The sequence below is a fragment of the Calidris pugnax genome, unplaced genomic scaffold, assembly GCF_001431845.1.
Source record: "Calidris pugnax isolate Ruff unplaced genomic scaffold, ASM143184v1 scaffold74, whole genome shotgun sequence".
Classification (NCBI taxonomy): Eukaryota; Metazoa; Chordata; class Aves; order Charadriiformes; family Scolopacidae; genus Calidris; species Calidris pugnax.
Window position 1 is genome coordinate 1,697,195 of NW_015090790.1, and position 23,286 is coordinate 1,720,480.

General features: G+C 44.9%; 1 protein-coding gene across 3 annotated transcripts in view; it reads left to right on the forward strand.

Moving 5' to 3' along the window:
* RHOJ (ras homolog family member J) overlaps window positions 1-23,286 on the forward strand; it is a 63,199-nt gene that overhangs the window by 472 nt on the left and 39,441 nt on the right. For 2 of the 3 annotated variants that reach the window (XR_001414594.1, XM_014966602.1), the window contains exon 1: window positions 1-286. This exon is cut by the window's left edge and continues 472 nt beyond it. Coding sequence is in view for 2 of the 3 variants with exons in the window: in XM_014966602.1 (XP_014822088.1) it covers window positions 112-286 (175 nt within the window). In the remaining variant the exon portion in view is untranslated. The remainder of the gene's footprint in view (window positions 287-23,286) is intronic. The other variant, XM_014966603.1, reaches the window with a different exon arrangement.

The following is a 23,286-nucleotide window of genomic DNA, read 5'->3' on the forward strand; positions in this document are numbered from 1 at the left end:
CCCCCCAAACCTCCAAACTCAGGAAAAGTCAATACAATCGCACTTCATTTTTTCCTTCATGTGCACTTGGAAGTCCTGGGAGCAGCAAGAGCGGCGGCAAAGGCAGCAAGAATGAACTGCAAGGAAGATGACAACCGCCCCGACGGGAGCGGCAATAACACCAAGAAGATGTTAAAATGCGTGGTGGTTGGGGACGGCGCCGTCGGGAAAACCTGTCTGCTGATGAGTTACGCTAACGACGCCTTCCCGGAGGAGTACGTGCCCACCGTGTTCGACCACTACGCAGGTAAGAAAGCGGGTTTTTTTAAAAGAAATTTAACTGCTGCAGGGTGGTGGGGGGTCCAGGTGGGAGGTAGAGGAAATTCGAGGAGAGGAGAAGAGAGGACAGTCCGAAGGGGATGCATGGGTTACTTCTTGTCCGGGAATGGGATTCAGGCCTGGATGGCAGCCAGGCAGCTTAGATGGCAGCTCATACAATTGGGGCGATGGGGGATTTGTTCAGAGAGCTTATTTGTTTGCTTATGATTTTTTTTTTGTTATTATTTTGATTTTTGGCAAATAAGCAGCGTTAGGGATGCAGTTAAACCCCCTGGATTTGGGGGACAACACGTAGAATTCAGCCTCTGCCGGGTTTTTTTTTTGAGCACTTTGTTTGGTTTTGAAATTCTGAAGTTCTGAACTTTGCAGGCTGCAGTTATGATGACGACTATATATATATATATATACACACACACAGAAAAATATGTCATCAGTTATCTAGTGCCTCATGGCAAATGATGCATAAATTACAATACTTATATTCTATTTAAGGAGTAACCTTTGAGAAAACCAGCATAGTCTCTTCCAGTGCTGTCAGAATATAACTCTCCTTTCACAGACATTTGTTACTCCATCTATAAACAGAATTTATAACTAAAACTTGATGGTAGGGAAAGCAGAAGTCATAATTGGTTTGAGTACTTTATAGTGACGGAATCTGTGGTATAAGAAAAAGGAAATAGAATCGTCGATGATGTTCACTGCATCACTATGCAAAACAGACCCACAGATTAAGTACAATATTCATGGGCCTCATTCTGTAGCAATTGCTTACTTTACCCACCTGTGTCCAAAGCTATCATGCAAATGGTGTGATAGGCTAAAACTGTTGTTCAAATTTCTGCTTAAATTTCCCTATCCCAACTTCTACTCTTTTTCTTCTCTCACTGCTCCTTTGGCTTACAGTTGCTGTTTCTGAAATACCTGAAAAACAGATTCTAAAAGCACTGCAAAACTCATTACTTATCTTGCAGCAGCATTTGGAGTTTCCCTTATTTTCTCCCCACCTCCTTAAAAACCGAGTTTTCATGGCGTGGCTTATCATAGATTTGGTATTCTGTAATGGGAAAATCTCTGTTTTCACTCTGGCGCCGTGTCAGGTTTAGCAGATGAACTGGCCAAACAAGAAAGCTGTGTAATTGCAGAATCTGATCCATGGAAATGTGAAGACCTTTTCCTCCACGAGAGTGGGCAGCATCACTTCTAATGCAAGCAACGCTCTCTTTCCTCTGCCCTTCCCACCAGATAGATTAAACAACCATTTTAGAAAAAAAAAAAAAAAGCCTTTGCCCATACAAGATATAAGACGGAATATTTCATGGTGTAAATATGTACTTCCATGAGCCAAAACCCCAAGGAAGCCTCGCTGCGTGAATTTATGTCTTATATTGCCGTAACACCCGCTTTCCCATGATAAGATGAGATCTGCTTGTCCCTGACAGCCTTGTTCCCAGCAATATGCTGGTCCCACTGCCCTTCACTCTTTCCCATGCCCTGTGAATACCTCTGTGGATGGAGAAACCCCTACGACAGCTGGTACCAGAACATGTGTGCATCAGCCCCGCGCTCTTGGGTGGGTTTGGTGTGAGCGTGAGTTTCTCTTCCCTACCTGGGTGACTCCCTGGGACTTGCTTTGACTTTGTTTCCTCTCTGTCAGAAGTGGTAGAAGTTGCCTGTAGGCTCAAAAGTCACCAAGGGCTAAGAGAAGGATGCAAAGATGAAGATCACAGCTGCATAATCCTTATTTTCCATAGAGAGCTAGGTAAAAGCAGTACGCATGCACTTTTAAGTCAAGCTACATTTTCAGGGTTTGAAGCTTTAGACCTCTAAAACATCTCCAGCTATTCTTATTTGCCTTCTTAACTATTATAGCACATAAATATAAACTAAGAATGTTTTCAATGAGAAAGTTCAGAAAGATAAGGGGGAAAAAAAATAGCTGTGTATATTAACATGCTATTCTGAGACAAACCCTGTCCAGCAGCAGCGGTCAAAACTAGCATTGATCAAAAATGGAATTCCAGGGGTTTTTTTTGAGAAATCCCATCATTTATTACAATTATTTCCCTACAAAACTGCCCACAGAGTTGAGAAGTGGAAATGACTTCTGGAGCAGAGCGCTGGGAAAAAGAAAATAAAATCCCACTCGTATAACAAAAAAATATTACATGGCATAAAGTATAACGTAACCTATTTAAAACGCTGCGAGTGTCGAGAAAGAAAAGAGCTGGCTTGGGGCACCCTTAGCCCTGAGCTCACAGCTTTAGGGTATTCTGTGGCAACAGACCCTCCCACATCTATCTGTGGGGCAGCCCATGGCCAAGAGGGGAGATGGCACCATGGGTGGTGGTACCATGGGCATAGTGGTACCACAGCACACAGGGAGGCCCCGCACGCAGGCAGATCCTTTAGGATGGTTAAGGCTCTTGAAAAAAACACTTTTGAATTAACCCCGGGGAATTGGTTTGTCTGGCCTTGCCCTTGCCCCTGCCAAAACCAACCGTTTCGCCTTTCCCAAACAAGCTGAAACCTTCTGCTGGAGTTCTCCTGCACTGGAAATGCTCGAAAAGCAATTAATTGCTGCAGATTTTTTGCAAAGCTGTGCTTTCCATTGCAGGTTTTTCACCCAGGCGTTGCTACCAGTGGTGGTGTGTCAGCAAGGGCTTCCTCTTGCCTCACCAGGTCACAACCTGGTTTTGAGTCCCAGGGCATTTACCAATTTCCTTCTTTCTAATGGAAAAAGAGAAGGGAGGGGGGGAGAAGCATTAAAAATGGAGGATTCCAGTGGTGATCTAAGAGCAGTTTCTCACCGCCGTGACTCCAGCGACTTGGGGGAGACAGTGATGCTATCCAGCCCAGCGTTGGGAAAAGCTCCAGATGCACCACTGCCGTGGCCAAGGCGTTAACTGCTGACAGCCCCGCAGCACCAGCTACGTGGACTTGCCCTGCTGCTTTCCATCTCTTTAGCTGCATCCCTGGGGCAGGTTTCAAAGGCACAGGTGACACAGGTGACCCTACTTTGACACCAGAAAGAAATTCTTTGCCGTGAGGGTGATGAGACACTGGAACAGGTTGCCCAGAGAAGTAGTGGCTGCCCCATCCCTGGAGGTATTCAAGGCCAGGCTGGATGGGGCTTTGAGAGGCTGAGGGACTTGGGTCTTTTTAGTCTAGAAAAGAGAAGGCTGAGGGGGGATCTGATCAATGCTTATAAATACTTCAAGGAAGGGTGTCAAGAGGATGGGGCTGGTGTTTTTTCAGTGGTGCCCAGGGACAGGAGGAAATGGGCACAAATTTGAATGTAAGAAGTTCCACCTAAACCTGAGGAGGAACTTCTTTCCTGTGAGGGTGGCAGAGCCCTGGCAGAGGCTGCCCAGGGAAGTGGTGGAGTCTCCTTCTCTGGAGACATTCAAACCCACCTGGACACCTTCCTGTGGGACCTGCTGTGGGTGGACCTGCTTTGGCAGGGGGTTGGACTGGATGATCTCCAGAGGTCCCTTCCAACCCCATGGGATTCTGTGATTCCGTGACTCTGTGAGCAACCTGCTCTAGTGGGAGGTGTCCCTGCCCATGGCAGGGGGTTGGAACTCGATGATTTTTAAGGTCCTTTCCAACTCTAACTATTCTATGATTCTATACTGACAAAGGTGTCCCAGAGGAAGCAACTGGCATTTCAGAGGGCCGAGCTCCAACAATATTAGACTCGTACGGTACTTATGCATTTCACATGAAAGGGCTTGAAACCACTTTATAAAATTTTGGCCCAACCTAAGAAGATCAAAGGCAGTACGTGGGTTTTGCCCTTGAGAAGGAACAGGATTCCTGCAGGTATGTCACACAGCATTTCCAACTCAGATACGGTGGTGCCAGGGGCTAAAAGCTGTTGGTGTTTCACCGTGTGTGCAGCTGAACCATACAAAAGTCCAAACCAGTTATTAGCTCCCCACTAGTAATATTCTGCCACAGATTTCACCCACAGTCCACAAAAATGAGCTTGTTCGGGGCCTGTTGCCAGGGCTGGGATGTGATGGATGTAAAGTAGGGTCAGAGGCAACGCCAGACAGATGGGGAAGACAAATTTGTTCCTGGGATACAAAAATGGTTTCTTCGGTTGGACATGTGGAAGTTTATGAGTCTGGTTATTTCTCATGGCATTTTGAAGAGATTCTGCTGGAGGCCAGAGCACTGAGCGGGTTTCTTTACCTTTGGTGAATTTCCAAGTCCCACACTGAAAGGGTTTAGCCATGAGGTAAATGGCTGTTCCTAAGGCAGGGGAACCAAAGTGCTCTCCCAGTGACAAACAGGATATTACTGGCAATAACTGTAACAATAGGGACTGTTTGGATAGTGGGTAGATGCTTTAACATGCTGGTTCCATTCTGTCTCTTGAACATTAAATGCTGCTTTTCAATGGGCAAAGGTCTCTCAGCCAGGGTGACTCGTATTGTGTCTAGGTATGTGGGGTTATAAATGTTTAATTAGGGCTGAGGTCGTACCAACAAAAAAATTCAACTACCAGCAGAGTTGGTTTATTAGGACCAAAATTAATTAGCTTGCTGTGTGAACTACGGAAGGGAGATGTGTGTTACTTGTTACTTAGGCAGCCACGGAGCATCCCATTTGATATTCACGAACCCTAAAACCCCAGAAGTTCTTAGCATGAAATTTATTCATTCACCCTAATAAACGGTAAACAAGAGAGGCCAGTCCCTCCAAAGGAGAACTGCAAAGCATCTGCACTAAAGATATAAAGTAGATGGTGTAAATATGTCCCTCCCTCCCCTTGTGTGTCAGCACAAACTGGTGAACATTTATAAATAGTGAATCCATTTGAAAAAAATTAGCAGTGGCATGTGATCAGCTAATGAATAACATACAGAATAGTTCAGCCATGACTGAAGCTCTGCAAATTAAAAGGACTATAGAAGAAGACCACCGTTAATTACTGTTAGGAGACACGATTATTTTTTTTTTCTTTAATGGTGATTCAATCTAATCTCTCTGACTTTGCACTGAAATGGTCTGGAGCCCTCACCGGTCTTGAGAGAAGTGATCCCAGCCTTTCTGGCCAGGCAAGCCATGCAGGAAGGGAGAGTCTTCTGCTCTGGCATTTTTACTAGCATAGGAGCAGTACTACTGCTCTTGCCCAGAACAGTCAGCTTGTACCTGTGAAAATCCATGAAAGTATTATATCCTGCCTGTACGCCACAGCACTGACTCAAATCCCTGTTTCTCATGTCCTCCCACAAAAAAAACAAAAAGAGCAGTTGGAAGTGGGCTGTCACTGGTTGTGGAGTTGCCCATGGCTGGCCACTCTCAGTGTCCTGGGGCAGGCAGAAGCACCCAAGGGAGACTGAGAGCACCCTGACACCTTTGACAGGCCTTCCACCAAGCAGCTTTGCCCCCCAGCCTCTCCCCATGGGGGAGGAAGCACCAGCCAAGACGTGGCAGAAACCAGATGGGAGCCGTAACACCCCAAACTTCTCCAGCTATCGGCACAAGAGCACATCTGTGTGCACTTTTGATGTGCTAGTTGTTTTTAATTGATTGCCAGTGGTCACTGGTTTTGACCCGTCTCTGCTTGCCATCATGTGTAAGCAACGACTTAAAATCACATACCATCTCTCTTTTCCCTTGTTGAAACTTTATTAGACAGGAAGAGACTACCCAAGGAGATTTGCAATTTCTGCATGGGTGCTGCCGTGGGAGTCTTCACACTACCACATTCTTGAGACAGTTGTCTCCTATAAACAGTCTTGGTAGCACATTAGAGAAACCCTTCATGCAATGTTTGGGGTCATTAAACTGAAAGAGCTATAAATAGTGCTGAAAGAGAGCTGTGATGTTTATTTGCATGGATGTTTGCCGTGTTGGTTTTTTTTTTTCCTTTAATGTTCATCCACTTTTGATCATACAGATTTGAACTTTATCCTTGGGACAAGAAAGCATTGACTCTTTTAAGGTCTGGCTCTTCAGACTATCAGCCACAGAACTGATATGGTCATTTTGCCTCTCAGGAAGTAAAAGGACTTCTCTGCCGATCTTCCTGGTATCATCCAGAATAGACCAGGGACTTCAATAAAACAGTCAAGGTATGACACAACAGAAACACCCCAGTGCAATTCTTAGGTTTTCATGGCTGGCCTTTCTGAAGATGAATTTTACAGAACCACTAATTCTTAGGTTGCTCACAAAAGGTTTAATTCTGCATCCTGCGACACATAAGCCAGAGTAGATCTACTGATCCTCCTCTAGTGATTTTATACAGAAAACGTGGGGTTTGCCTAATCACCATGATTATTCCACACTTAGATTAAACAGGCACCAAAGGCACCCAAGCGTCTTAAGACCTTTTCCTTCTGAAGGTGTTTTATGGTACGCAAAAACTTGAGGTAACTCTTGCTCCTATCTCTCTTCCTCACACACATCCCCGTATTGTCCTGCCAGTGCACAATCCACTTGAAGCCCATGGAGAAAGAGGTGTGTGCATGCTTTGTGATCCTATTTACTCCAGGTAGATCATTTCAGCAGCAGAGCTCTGGGCACTCAGGTGACAGGGTCCCCATTGTCCCCTGGCGCTACTGAGATGCAGCTGTGGCTGGGAAGGACCCTGCAACACCTGAGCATCTTCCTGCCATTGCCTCTGGTTCCATTATCCAGCTTCTTTTCGTACTGTTACACAATCACAGAATCCCATGGGGTTGGAAGGGACCGCTGGAGACCATCTAGTCCAACCGCCTGCCAAAGCAGGGCCACCCAGAGCAGGTCCCCCAGGAACGTGTCCAGGTGGGTTTGGAATGTCTCCGGAGATGGAGACTCCACCACCTCCCTGGGCAGCCTCTGCCAGGGCTCTGCCACCCTCAAAGTAAAGAAGTTCCTCCTGTTGCCATTCCTGGTTTCATTTTGCACCGACAAAAGCTTTATGCCCCAAAGAGTCACAAAAAAGCTCTGCAGCGCTCCCTCTCATGGCCACCAGCATCTTGCTGGTCCCCCAGGATTCGACTGACCTCCCAGAAGCTGCTGCTGTTCCCGATGCAGAGAACTGATTTCTTCATCCCATATCAGCAGTCAGTGAATGTCCTTATGCGTCAAGCACAGCAGGGGAAAAAACTGCACCATGAATAACGTGGAGAACTAGATGTAGTAGAGATAAGCAAACTGCCATGCACATCAGGAGGGATAGTGCCAGGAATCAGAGCAGTAGATGAAGCAACCATGTTACTTTATCCAGGCTTATCCACCCTAAATTCCACCTAAGCCCCTCTGTCTACTACTTTGTATTAGCTATGTGGGGTTTAAAGGGCAATAGGAAACACAAAGAATACTAAGCAAGGAGTTAGACCATTTGAACATATACTGATGGTTCGGATGTAGAATTATGAGGGGTTTTTAAGGTCAGACCCAGTCCTGAGGGAATGGGTTGGAAAGATGAGAAAGTCAAATGGCTTAAATAGAAATATTTCTTTGCGTGGTATGTGATTAACCCAAGGAACTTACCGTTGTACAGAAGTTATTGAGGACAAAATTTTAACAAGGTTTGCCAAAAAGGAGGTTGGACCAGATATATCAGGGAGATTGAGTGCTATCATAAGCTAATGAGAAGACTTTTGCAAGCAATACTCAAATGTGAGCTGACACCACTTTCCGTTAGAGGCCAGGATAAGACCTAAATTTGGTCTGATGGATGGCAAATTATCTTAAACCTGCTCACTGCTCCATCAGACATGCAGACTTGACTCCCTGGGCTGTGAGTTTGACCCAATCTAGCACTCTTGTACTGAGATGGTGCTGTAGAAGAGGACCTTTTGGAATGATCCTTCTGCTACATAGATGGGCAAACAGATTTTTGAATTTTGCTTTTGTAGCAATGGACTGCTGCGAAGAGAGATGGCTTAGATAGAGGAGGAACTTCTTCACTTTGACGGTGGCAGAGCCCTGGAAGAGGCTGCCCAGGGAGGTGGTGGAGTCTCCATCTCCGGAGACACTCCAAACCTGCCTGGACACGTTCCTGTGGGACCTGCTCTGGGTGGCCCTGCTTTGGCAGGGGGTTGGACTAGATGATCTCCAGAGGTCCCTTCCAACCCCATGTGATCCTGTGATTCTGTGATTTGTCTGGAGACAAAAAGGGTTAACAGGGGAAGTGATGAGAAAACGACCCTTTTCTTCTCCACTACTCCAAGACAGTCAGTCTTGGCCTTTTCCTCCCCTTCTAGACTGTGTAACATTGCAGGAGGTCACTTTAGCTGAGGAAAGCAAACCCGAAACTGTGGCCTCTGGCCCTTGAAGGACAATCTCTACAGCTTGAAATAACAATCACATCCACTATCTTCAAAGCAATAATTGACTCAGTAAGTGTGGCCAGCCACCCACACCAGGGGGGCAAAACCACTTACAGGTGGTGTCAGACCAAATACACGTGGACAGCTTGGCAAATGCTTTTCAATAGTAAATAAATGCTTTTCAACGTGTAGCAAAGAAAATAAAAAACTTAGCAAAGAAGTCTAAGCAACCAAACTTCCTAGACATGTACAAACTTGTTCATTTCTGCAGGAATTAGCAGTGTTTTTACTAAGGCAGCATTATGATGGCTTAATTAACTGATTAAGTCAATGCAAAAGCCCTCCACTATAAATTCCTTCTCATTTTCTGTTCTGTTGATAAAACTTGATACCTTGGTGTCTGTACTAGTGATACACACCGTTGCTACCGTGCACCACTGTGTATATTTTGCCCTTTCCTGTGTTGTAACTTTCCAGTTGTTATGGCCAGACCTAATGACATCATGGAAATGGCAAGGGATGAGGAAGAGCAAACATATTTCCTTCAATTGTTCTGCTCAGACAAAGTCATTAAACAGTAATGACATCTCCTTTCAAATTATTATTTATCTTTGCAATAAAAAAAATTTCCAGATTACTATATTTCTAGTTTGATTTTAAGAGTGATCACTCACCAGACTCCCATCAGATATATTGTTCTTATTGTTCTTGTATCCCAAGCTATGGGTCTTCCAGCTAAGCCAGGGAGTAAGTTACTGAAGAATGAAAGCTTTATGAATTGCCACCCCAAGTTTTATCCCAAGAGGCACAGAATGAATGAATTCTAGACTGGATTTATGAACTGGTATTCATCTTTCTTTTTTCCCCAAATAAGATCAGGGAAAATGGGTTTTAACATAATGTCTAATAATTAAAACTTAAAAAAAAAATATGTTAATTTACCCTATTTATAGCCAAGCTTTATTCACATTCAGATTTAGAAATCTCTCACCCGAAACAAGCCATGCTACCAGCAGCTTTGGCTGCAGGGACTAGACCATATATGCAGCTTCTACATGTGCTAAGATACTCAAACATCATTCATCAACCAATGACTTTCCCATGTACCCCGTTGGACAGGAAAGCTCTCCCAGAGAATGAATCATTACACCTCACTGCAATCCCAAGCACCATCCATCATGTCTCTTCCGTGAGGACACAGCCAGGTGAGCGTAGCATGAAGGAGGACCCAACGATACAATCCAACCACTGTGGTTGCCACCACCTTTGGCTGAAAGGGATGGAGATCTCATGATGCAGTAATGGCTCTTCCTTAGTATTTGTTGTGTAGCAGACGTATTCAAAGAGTTGTGACCCAAAACCCAAGTCCTCTTCTTAAACAGATATTAATGTGGGCATGGAAAGTCATCATATGAGACTAGGCAAGATGGCTCAGAGGGGCCCAGGGGGACACAGTCCTGTGGCACTCGCTGGGAAGTGGCATCTCCAGCTAGTCCCCGTAGACAAAGTGGTGTATTTGGGATGCCAGGGAAGGGGAAGGCACAAAAGACCACAAGAGCTTGGTGTTTCAGCTAGCACAGTTCCCCAGACTTAGTGTGGGTCCAGTGCACCAGCAAATCCAGCAAGGGGATTGCCCCAGGGGTTGCCTTTCAGCCTCGAGGACTGGCAAAGTGATGAATCCATAAATACGAATCACGCCAACCAGCCTCAGGGGAAGAGAAGGCTGGAAAAACTATTCACTGACAGGAGAAGCACTGGGGAAAAAAAAAAAAGAGGCAGAAAAATCCTCCCAAAGGAGGGAGGTGGACAGCTGTAAAAATATTCCCAAGCACAGTGGCACAGGAGGCACACTCAGGAGGGTGGTGGCTTGGGAGTAGGAAGAGCAGCACAACGCTGTACCAGGCTCCTCGCTCCTGGTTCAGGACGGTATATAAGTAAGTGTAGCATGGAAATAGCAGTCCTGGTGATGAGGACGTGACCCAGCACTTGGGCATCTGAAAGAGTTAAAGAGGACCGTGGAGAGGGGCTGGACAGAAAGGTCCTGCCACGGTGCAGGAGGATGCCTGAGATGACTCACTAAAACTGCTTTCCAACCCCTGAAATTCTGAGAGGACGGAGGCCACGTCTCTTATTAGAGAGTCTCTGGCACAGACATCCAGCTGTAACTTTAAAGTAATTATATTAACAGTATCGGCTAATGCTTGGCTTTCTGCAGACTTTAAGGAAAGGAACAACTTCAGCAATGAGTGGGAAAACATACATGTTCAAGCATAATGTTTTTTTTTTTTTAATCCCTTGGGAGATGGGACAAAAAGAGCATCTATTTACAATAATAATGCTGCTTTGCTGAGAACAGACCATAAGGAAAATCCCATAAGGTTGGAAAATGTGCTTTAAGTTCACAAACTGTCTCATGCTCCAGCTCCAGGGCGGGCAGCCATCCAGCTGCTGTGAACAGTTCTGTCCTCAAAGGCCAGACCCTCCCCGTCTCGGACGCTCTCAGTTTCTGTGCGACCTCCTCAGCTCCATTTCAGAACTGGTTTAGCCTACCTCGGCATGTTTTTCCCCAATAACTAGGCGTAGAGTCAACGTCCTTTTCTAATTTTGGAGGCCCAGTTGCTCAAGACCCTGTCTGTGAGCAGCACAAATGCAGAGACCTGATTTTTCATTTTAAAAGTGAGGCATTTCCACCAGGGAATCTCAGCTGTGGAACAAACTCGCACTGAAAATGCTTCCTGAGACCATCTGGTTTATTCTATATGTGTATATATATATATCAAGCAATGGCTTATGGAAGTAATAACCAAGACTTGTGCTGTCCCTTCAAGCTTGGACAACAACGCTAATATTGACAGGTCGGGTTGTATGATCCCGCTTCCCAAATGGCTCCATAAGGGCACACAAAATTCCCTAGGGGCTCAGGGCCTATCTACATATAGATTACAAAATACTCTGTAGAGGTATTTTGTAATTGCATCATTATTCTTGGTTATATACATATATATATATATATAATTTCAGCTGTATCAAAATACAAAAGATACTATAGAATTGCTTCTAGTTTCTTTCCAGTTTAAACCCATTTTCGTTCTCTGAAAAAATGCCATTAAAATTTTCAGCAAAAGCATGAATCAAATCTAGAAGGGAATTTATATGCTCTTAGTTAATCTCTCAGAAAGACCCTTTGCCTTCACAGCGCTGCTTTGCTTTGTTCTGTGTACGTAACCAGTAAATCTTAAAAATCAGGTACAACTCCCTTCATCTCATTGCCTTCTAGTTACTGCTTGGAATATTTTTAAGCCTGTTACAGGAATACAAGGGAGTAACATCTCTCATTAAAATGTGAAATACAGCTTTAAGAAAGTAATTTTGCAGGAATACCGTCCATGAAAACGGGATCAAACTCAGCATTAAAAGAGGAGTTCATATTCCAAAAAATATTCAGCTAATCTGCCAGAAACCAGGCCGTACAGAAGAACTCCAAATTAACTGAGCCAGTTCATTATATCATTAATATGGAGAATTTCCCTTGCCATGCATAGCAATATTCTCTGATGGAGTGTGCCACTTGGAGATCTGCTGGGAATTTACCTAAGCCATTCAGTTTGGTTCAAGTCCAGAGGGGTGAGGTTGCTGTGGTTCTTGTTATTTTAATATTTTAGAGTGTTAAGTGCATTTTCTCCCTCTACTCTCCCTCCTGGGAAACTGCTAAAATGGTGAAATAATTCATTCTTCCATTATTTGAAGCATATTGCCCTCTTTATTTCTTTTCCTGTAAAGAGCTGCTTGTAGCCATACCATAAGTTCTTCCTGATGCTTCCAAGGAAGGAAGAACCAACGGGGAGTACAAATACAGAATGAGGTCCCGAGCTGAATTAATGCTTGCTAAGAAAATGGTGGAACAGGAGTAATTTGTGTTGTCTCCATATGGTACTCTCTTCTGGGTTTCCCTCCCCCTGACCTCTACTTGAAAAGTGAGCGATTAAAAAAAAAAAAAAAAAAAAAAAGGTCTTGCAACAATTTTGCAAGGAAAACAGTATTTTGAGACTATGCCCAACAGTCATAGTGGAAACTCCTGAAGACACAGGAGAACCTGGCAGAAGTGCATTCACAGTACCTCATGGTGAGGTCCATGAGACAATCCATACGAAGACCACCTGATCAGAGAGCACCTTATACCTTCCATCACATTAAGTCTTTCCAGGTCTTGATCCCCTCTTTGCAGTTCACTCTATCATTCAGAATGAGTACACACATTAGAATCATAGAATCATTTAGGCTGGAAAAGACCCTTGGGATCATCGAGTCCAACCATCAACTCTACTCTACAAAGTTCTCCCCTACACCATATCCTCCAACCCCACATCTAAATGACTCTTCAACACATCCAAGGACGGTGACTCAACCACGTCCCTGTCCAGCCTATTCCAATGCCTGACCACTCTTTCTGTGAAAAACTCTTTCCTAATGTTCAGTTTAAACCTACCCTGTTGCAGCTTGAAGCCATTCCCTCTTGTTCTATCACTAATTACCTGTGAGAAGATACCAGCACTGACAATGTCCTCTCAAGTAGTTGTAGAGAGTGGTGAGGTCTCCCCTCAGCCTCCTCTTCCTCAAACTAAACAGTCCCAGCTCCTTCAATCGCTCTTCATACGATTTGCTCTCCAGACTCTTCACCAGCTTTGTTGCCCTCCTCTGCACCCACTCCAGCACCTCGACATCTCTCTTGTATCGAGGTGCCCAAAACTGGACACAATGCTCAAGGTGTGGCCTCCCCAGTGCTGAGTAGAGGGGGGCAATCACCTCCCTACTTCCGCTGGCCACACTATTTCTAATACAAGCCAGGATCCCTTCTAATACAAGCCATTTCCTTCTCTTGGTATTTGTTTTCCACATTGCTTCAGGTGGGTCTTCCCACCTGAAATGTTAGGGAAGATGAACGACAGTATGTCTTTCCAAAGCATGCCCGGGTACAGCATGGGACATGGAGCTGGCCAGAACTAGATATGGGTCCTGCAGAGCCATCTCTGAGCCAGCTGGGTCCAAAACCAAACCACAGGCATTGCACACATAGCGGCTGCCCCACAAGCTGAGTGATAATTATTACCGTGTGTCTTCTCTGATTTCCTCAAGCACTGCCGAGCTGGCAAGGGCTGCAGACAGCAGATGTTCTTGCCTTCTGACAGATGTCAGCTCTTCCCGACAGAAAATGCCATCTGAGATGAGTGAAAAGCAATGAGCATCCAAACAGGGCTTCGCAGGACAGTAGTGAGACCACCCTGCAGTGACCACTATTCATTGCAGAGACCATCCAGCAGCCATCTCTTTCCTGGCAAAGCCCTGCCACAGCACACCATAAAAATATTATCCCAGCTTTGCTTCTTGTGCATAAGCTAGGGAAGGTCAAAAGAGCCAAGCCAAAAAAAAAAGAAAAAAAGCCCAAGAAAACAGGAGTGAAGAACTGGAGGAGGGTGGGAAAGAAATGTACATCCTCAGAGGATGGAGGGGAAAGGTATGTTTAAGAGAAGACAGTCCAGAAACAATCCATAAATCATAAACCAAGTTATTTGTAGAAACTGTGTTTTGGGGGATGCAACTCATGATTTTGAACTTTTGGGGTTAGCAAAAGTTCTGGCCAGAGCATTTTTGATGAACTATCCCACCAGAAGAAAATGCTGATTCATGAAAGTTGAAACATTTTTTAAATACTTGGAAGGACAAATTCTTGAGGTCCAGGGCCCTCTGGTTATTCCTGACAGTGCGGCAAAAAAAAAGGCCTAAATTGAAAACATAATATCTGAAGGTTTTGTTTTCATTCCATTGTAAAACGAAAACAAATTGTAAACCTCAGAAGTTGTTGCAAAGCTGAATTATCGTCTCCCCAGCCAGTTCTAGTTGGTTACTGTTATTATCCACTTTACAGCTATGATATTGTAATCATTACTATCCAAGGGCAAGATTACTCCCACTTCCTCTAAAAGAAATGTTTGCACAACAGACACAAAAATTTCCAAGGAAAATGCCTCAAATACCATGAGCTCAGGTGTGGTTTTGGGCTCTCTCAATAGGAAGAGCTCCGAGAATTGCAGGGAGAGGTTGGGAATCCTTGCAAGCCTTCACAAACCTCATAGCAGAACCAGGCAAGCGCTTGGAAGAGAAGAGTCTTCGAGCTCTGTCACACACTGTGGCTGATACAGGTTGCTTGCAAAGTGTTTTTTTCTCCTCTTCTCCTTTGATGACTTTTGTCATCGCAATCATATCTAATAAATGGACATTTCTCATTAATAAGACCACATAGGTTCGATTTCTGGAAAAAGGAAGATAGCCCAAGCACTCTCAAAGGTTTTCAAAGTGCATCTCCCCTCAGCCAGACACAGCCTCGCTCCCATGAGTTGTCCCCTTTTAGTGACACACAAGGCACAAGGACTTAAGCCGTGATGCCCAGTGGATGGTGCCAGTGGCCACATTCTAGTGATGCTGCTTGTAGATTATGGAGGAAAAATACTGTGAAGGACCTGATTGGGAGCTCCTGCCCTGTGAAGTTAGGAAGGACGTCATCGTGGTTAGGGAAATTAGGTTGTGTTCAATTAGTCTGAGCTTTAAATTCAACCTATATTGATGCTTCTGAGATCATTTACTGTCAGGCCACTTTGAAGAGCCCCCCTATATAGAGCTGCATTTCAATTATCTGTCACATTAACAAACCAGGCCACTGCTATTTGATAGAAAGGATACATTCCATTTGTCCTTCCCAGGAGCTTCTCGGCCAAGTGTTCAAAATCCTGTCTTAGTGTGAATTACACCTGACCTGAAGAAGTTCATTTGAGGTGTCTGAGGGCCACTGAATTTCAGATCAACAATATGGGCAACCCTTTTTAATGTGCTCCTGCTGTGACTTCTCAGGCAAGAAGGAAAACAGAGTCATCAGAGGTAATGAGAAGGCACTACCAATGGTACCTAATGGATTTTCTTCCTTAGAAGATCTAGAAGCGTAACCTGAAAGAGATTGGTTTTATTTCCCAGTGAGCATAGTGGGTGGGGATACCTAAAATTAGATATAGTTTATATCAGTTCTAAATATTTATTCCTATTGCCAGAATACATAGCTTTTAGTCTGAGGATCCTCGGTATGAGGAAATCACAGTAAATACATTTTGGTATTGAAAATGGAGGAAATAATAGATTTTTAGGCAATGCTGTTCAAGGTTAGCTATGCTCACACAAACTGCTGGGTTCATCTGGTTTTGGAAGACTCACAGAGCTGAGGCCAAGCAAAACTAAGTCAGGAAACCCTTGAAGTGAAGGAATGTGTGGCATACAATAAAAGGCCAACAAGTAGATGAATAAAATAAGTGAAAGAAGCAGACAATTTCCTTAATGCATTTCTGTGCAAACTGCTAATGACATAAAACAGATAGTTTCTGAAGAAGGAAGTATTAATTTTCCCCTTGTATATTTGTAGGAGATGCAAGGAAATGTTCATATATTCATAACTGTGATTTACTTTTGTCAAAAAAAGACTTATTAGATTACAAAGAAACCATATGTTTGGGGATTTTATTTCCCAAATTTTTTTTTCACAAAATTTTTTTCTTTGCTATATTAATTTATAGTCTACAGTTTCCACTTCAGGGAATTTTCCTCCAAATCATTTGCACAGATGCCTGTTGCTAAGTAAAGACAACAGTCCTAATGCCACTCACCATTTCACAGATGCAACCGCTGTTAACTACGGGGTCTAGTAAATTAACTTTATTTCTCTGAAAGTTTTTAAATTGCATATGCAGAAGAAAAAGAGATTGATCAGCAGGGGAATCAGAGATGCCGTCTCAGCTTGGGGCAGGAACACTCCAGTATTGAAAAAATCTCAGAGAGACAACCAACTCCACCATAATCCCATATAAACAGCCAGAGTTCACCAGCAACAATAAGAGAAAACAGTAACAGGCACCAGAATGTCAGGGCAGATCAGGCAAGGTAAACACCAACTTGAGAAAACGTGCAAAGCCCAGAAGGAACGTGAACGCTGGCGTTCATGCTGTACGGTGGAGTTTTTCCTGGGGTAGAAAAAATGTAGCTGGGTCTCTTGTCTGGGCACCTCAGGCTGTGGCCAGAAGTGAGAGGATGGAAAAATCTCTCTCTCTCTCTCACTTACGAAAACTTTAGTTGGAGTTTTTGAAGCCACCTTGTAGAGCTGAGGACCGACCCTATTCCAATTCAACTTGAAAATAAGCATTTTGGGTTCCTTGGAAAATGCCCTTTGAACCAAGATGTTCAAATCCCCTTGTTCAGCTTCCTGAGCTGCTGAAGGTTCCTGGTTCCTCTGTTGGCCACACTCTTGTTGCAGACATCAGTGTCTTCTCTGCAGGACAGCAGCCATCCCATCCCTCAGCACCCACCCCATTAGTTTATAAAATGCCTCCTTCATATGCTCATTAAGCCTCTGGCTATGGAAACACAAGCACTAAGTAGGAGTCTTGGTATCAGAGACTTCTAGTAGCTGTAGAAGAGGACGTAAGACATATCACATTTTTTGCAATCACCCATTTGGAAGGAAGATGACAAATTCCCTTGCTCAGCAAAAATGTATGGTAACTGGGTGATGGTCACTGACACTGGGAGTGCAATGGATACACTCCAGATGTCTCTTCAATGTCTGGTGGGATTTATATCCGCCCATTGACAGATGGGAAACCTCAGTTCTAGGGAAAAAAAAAAAAAAAAAAAAATCTATGGGCTGAGTTTATAGTAAGGTAGCCAAGACCAGAATTTCTCTCTATTTATTTGTCATCTTGCTATTTCTAGAAATACCTCTTTCTGCCCTCTTGGAACACCAGAGTGTATATTTCCCAGACACGTAGCTGGCTTAAAAGAAAACAGATCTTGGACTAGGAAGCAGTAAGCCCTATGGAGATCAATATGTCTGAGGGAATAAGGGTGGGAAAAACTCCAGAGAAAAATGTTTATGAAGGAAAGAAAATTTGCTAGAATAAACTCTGCAGTTTTCCATCACCCACATACCCTTGGGTAAGGAAAGAGCTTTTTCAAAGTGAGAAAACATAGGCATAGATGGCAACGCAGGCTGAAAGACTGCTCGAAAGGATACAGCCCTACGACTATTCTTGAAAGTATTGTTTCATATTGTTTAAAGAATTACAAAGCAAATAGTAAGCTTATGATGAAGAAATGATACATAGGAGCCAATTAACTTGTCCCCGGTGTTTTCCTGTGATTACAGAAGATGTATTTTTTTCCATAACCAGCCCCCAGATTTCTTTAGCACTGGCTTTCTGGCTACCAACCCATCATCGACAGCTACATCCCGCAAAAGGGTCTGACATACCCGTCTCTTTGTTAAACAACAGGGAGCCTGCTCGGACACCCCAACCTGCCTTATGAACCTGGCAGTAGCAATTCAGCATTTTAACAGAAGGAAAGGAGTTTGAAGAAATATATAGGGATACATTTCCTGATGGTTCTTTCATCTTACTTTCCCCAGAGGGCTCAGCAGTGGTAGATGCAATCTGTTTTCCAGAACCTACTCCCAAACTCAGCGTCCTGAGATCCTGCATGTACAGAGGAATGTTGCTGTTCAGAAAGGGCAGAGATTTTGAGAAACCTCTTTGTTCTGAAATCCTCTTAAAACCAATCCAAACCAGTTTCTTAGTGGTCCTCAGTGTTGCGGTATGAACACGATTTAAGCCTCATGTCTTTGCCATTTGCTCACTGCTTTCCCAACTGAAATGGCACCAGCTGGCCACTATTATTTCACACTCTGGAGGGTTCAAATGCTCATCAGGTCTCTGATTCTGTGAGCTCTCATTACCGAGAGCAAGAGAGATTTCTGGGCTGTTTGGTCAAAAAACACACTTCATTTAGGAGCACAGCATAATAACGCACACGCTGCCTAACGTTAAGCAATTCATTGCAGGCTATCCTGTATTTAACCCCCTCCCCCTTCAAGCCTAGTTTAAAGCCCTTTTGACAAGCCGTGCCAACTTATATGCCAGGATCTTCCTGCCCTTCTGAGACAGATGTTCCCCATCTGTTACTAGCAGACCTTGTGCCGTATGAAGTTTGCCAAGGTCGAAAAACCCAAACTTTTGTTGGTGGCACCATTCCCTAAGCCACTTGTTAATCATGCATGACTTCCTATTAGTATTACAACCTGCAACCAAGGGTATTGATGAAAAAGTTGTCTGTGCCCCTGATCCCTCAACTAGTTTTCCCAGTGCCTTGAAGTCCCTTTTGATTGCTTTTAAACTTCTGGTTTCAACCTCATCATTTCCCACCTGCATAACTACTAACGGATAGTAATCAGGCTTTACCAGACTAGGCAGCCTTCTAGTGACATCTCTGACCCGGGCCCCTGGGAGGCAGCACACTTCCCTGTGGGAAGGATCTGGCCGACATATGGGGCCCTCTGTTCCCTTCAGAAGGGAATCCCCAATAACAACTACTCTCCTCTTTTTTTTAGGGTACAAGTACTGATATGAGGGGGGGACTGGTTTGCTTTAGGCAACCCCCCAGATGATGTTTCTTCAACTTTCTCATTTGCCTCTCCCTCAACATCCAGTGCACCATACTTGTTGTGCAAGGGCAACTGGAAGGGTGAGGGGGGCTGTGAGAGGTTTTCCTTGCCTCTCCTACTGGGCACCTGTGTCCATTCCCCTCTGCTCATTGGGTCACCTCCCTCTCCTGAGGGGATCTGCAGAGCCTTGCACAACAAATTCAACTCTCTTTCACTTTCCCTTATAGACCTTAGTCTTTCCTTCAGTTCAGCCACTAGACTAAGCAGATCATTGATCTGCTCACACCTCACACAGGTGTTGACTCCACAGCCTTCCAGTGCAAGTGCCAGGCTCCAGCACTCGCTGCAGCCCGTTGCCTGGGTGGCTGCATGTTTGTGTGGGGCCTCTGCTAGGGCACGCTCAGTTTTTTTAACAGCCTTCGGCCGAGTTGTAACCATGGTTTTATCTCTTTGCTGCCCGAAGCTGCGCACACTGCTCAGCTCTCGTTATTGAGAAGGCCGGGCCTGCCTGAACTCACCTGTCACGCGCCGCACTCCTGTGAGGCCGCTGCCTCCGCTTCGCCGCGCGCCTGAGGGCCTGCTCCGGCCGCGTTTAAATCTCCGCCTGACTCCTGGCCACGCCCCCTCCGCTCCTGATTGGTTGTTGCGGGCTTCCGGGTTCCGGCTGGGGCTGTGAGCTGGGGGTCCCTGAGCTCGGAAACCCCTCTGTACAGCGCCATCACACCCTCTCCCCCGGCTCACCTCGGTTCTTGCCGCTGCCGCCGCCGCTTCGCCGAGCCGATGCTTAAAAATAAAATGAAGCAGTGTTATTTTAGATAATCTCGATTATTAAAGCCCCGCAGGCAGCAGGCATCACAGCAGTTAATAGTATTTAATATCGAGGAGTAGTGTATACACTCCAACCCATAAACAGTCTCCAGAATAAGCGTAGTAATACATGGGAGCTCACGAATTTTATATAAAAGCAGGTTTGTGTCAACACTCATATTTTCTTTGGAGGATAACACTGGCGTTAGGAGGGTCACACCGCGGCAGGGCAGGAATCAAGGCCAAAATCATCCGTGTCACGGACCATAGCTTTACCCACAAGCCACTCCACCTGCCATCCCACGTGCACACAAGTGGCTCCTGTCTTCGTTCTTCACCTGGAAGAGTTCAAGGTTTAAGCCCTGTTTCCTTTGCCAAATAACTCCCCAGCCAGCCACACAGACCCTGATTGCTTCGCCCTTTGTTTTGGTGCCTGTTTATACACCCAGACTGAAATCTGTTCTGCTGAAGGCGACGTGCCTGGTGTCGTGGCTGGGATGGGGATCTCATCCACTGCCCCAAAGCCTTCCTACTTGGGCAGCCAGGCTTTCTGTTTACTCCTCTTCCCACAGCCTGGCTGAGTCCATGCCCACACAAGGGATGTCCAAGATCACTGGAAAAACAGCAGAAATGCAGGATAAAGGACCACAGACCATTGCAAGTCCATGTGCCTTCTGCCACTAACACCCAACCCTCCATATCTACCTCCAAGACTTCATCCCGCCCCCGTGCAGGTGTAAGAAAATGTTTGTCTCCGTGTGTGTCTGGAAGCCCCAACCCTTAGGAAAGTCCTCCCCATAAGTATGTTAACAGACATCCGGGCTTAAATGCTAATTCAAGATAAGCACACGCTCGCGTGTTTTGCTGAAACAAACCCCAGAATGAGGAAAGTCTGAATTGCGCAATGTGAAAATAATACTCTCCATTTACTAAGCATGTCTTGACAGTACATAAAAAAAATTCTGGAGCTTTCTTCTTGGCCAAATATTTCTCCCACTTCATACCATAGGTATGCTCCAATTGTGCTGGGAGCAGAATGGCAATATGATGACTCACTTCATATTGTAGGCTGGAAACACCATATTTTGTTCCAGAAAGAAATAGATTGTAGGCATAGGATTTAAAAGGCAGTTTTTTGTAAACTACACTCTGGTATATTCTGGAGCACATTTGAGCTGTTACACCACCCAGTGCCCCTTCATCTACAGCCCTGGCTGTGCTTATTTTTAAGTTTATAACTGTGCTGGGAATATAACATGTCCAAATTAACTTACAGTGGTGAGTGAGTTAAATGATTTTTGTGTGTGTGTGTTTCCTTCCAGAGTAACTCTCATGGCAACAATTGCTGCCACACACTTTTGCCATCAATTCAATGTTATGTCTGTGCTGAGGCACTCGGGCACGCGTGAAATGATGCTGTTCTTGTATCCATCCAAACCTTTTTGTTTGTCAGCCTACACAGAGGGGAAATGATTATCCACCACCACCACCCCCCTTTGGTTTTTTGCATGAATTCTACAGGGTTTGCCCACCCAGTCTGCCACGGACTGCAGGTTTAGATATAAGCTTGTTTTGGCGGTGGGGTGGAAGTGAAAAGCAAATTAGTTCCTGGTATTTAACAGATGGTGCAAAGTCCTTATCCTGATTGGTACCATCAAGTTTCCTTTGTAAAAATCCAGTATTGTCCTCTCTGCGTAGGCTCAGACACCAGCCAGCATCATTTGCCCCATCACACCTGAGCTGGAAACTTCAGGAAGGTGTATGGCAATTCCTAAAAAAACAACCCTGGAAAACAATAGCTTAACATGCAGCCTTTCTTACTAGGACCAAAAGCTTTTTTAAATACAACTGCCATGTCTCAAAATCAAAGGTTTCCATTAGAAGTGTCCTAAGCACCAACCATGTTTTTCACCAGTGACTAGCACAGACCATTGTGTGAGCCATACTGGCCACCCATGCTTTCTAGGGTTTGGCTTTCAAAGGACAGCGTCGTATACTTGTCTGTAGCCGACAGAAATAATGTAAAATGTTGGAAGTTCCCGTATTCAAGTGCTGAGAGCCACCAAGCTGGTGAGGGGTCTGGAGAACAAGTCGTACGAGGAGAGGCTGAGGGAACTGGTGAGGGCTGAGGGAACCTATGGTTTGTGTTTAAGCACCAAAGCCCCCCGAAACAGCACCTCTGCGCACCTCGGCCACCGTTAACACATGAAGGGAAGCAGAGGAGATAGGACAGTGCTACGAGCCTCCAGCCTGCCAGAAACCCTCCCACTTCTCCTCCACCAACTCAGCCCCTTCATAAGCCCAAAGCTTTAGTGGGATCAGCTGCACCTGATGCTTTTGGCTCAGGGCCTCATTCCTCGAGGGAGCTTCGCATCCCCCAAAAGGATCTCCTCCAAGCACATTTATTTTATAATTTTTTTTCCTCTTAGGAAACCAACAGTGCAGGATACAGGAGACTTCCTTCAGAGCACGTACATGCAGATAGAGCCTTAGAATTTTTGCTTATGTAGAAACAGTTGGGTGGCAGAGAGAGAGGCATTTTGCTTTCAGGGGGGCAGCATCCTCACTGGTCCAGAAACAGCACTCCCCATCCAACCCTGCACCCCACATGAGCATGGGGAAGGACACCATGGGATTAAGAAGGATGGAAACAGGCGTCCTGTGAGATGAGGTTGTAATTTTTTCTCTTTGTGGTCAATCAGCCTTCCAAAGAATGCTCTTGAAATGGGAAGTGTCCCAGAAGGTCACAACAATAATAGAAGGTGTAGAAAATAAGGTCCGTAGGGAAAAGCTTCCAGTATTGCAAACATCAAGGGTGGGGATTGTGTGGAAAAAATAATACTGAGCAGTAAGGTAACAGTCCAGAGGGACCAGTGAGGAACAGAGAATAGAAAGCTCAAGACAGAAGAAAAGAATCCTTTTTTCAGGAGTCCCTACATACAGAATAGCCTAAATCACAGAATCTTCTAGGTTGGGAGGGACCTTAAAGATCATCCTGTCCAACCGTCAACCTAATTTTGACAAAAATAAACACCATCACTAAACCGTATCTCCCAGCACTACATCAACCCGTCTTTTGAACACCTCCAGGGATGGTGCCTCAACCACCTCCCTGGGCAGCCCATTCCAATGTCTGATAACTCTTCGGTGCAAAAATTTTTCCTAATATCCAGTCTGAACCTCCCCTGGTGTAACTTGAGGCCATTTCCTCTAGTCCTGTTGCCTGTGATTTGGGAAAAGAGACCAACCGACCAAATCACCTCCAACAACTCAAAATTTAGAATATGGTGGTCTTTTTAGTAAAATACATACTGTAACCTGTGGGCCAGCTGTAAAACTGAATTAACTGCCCAG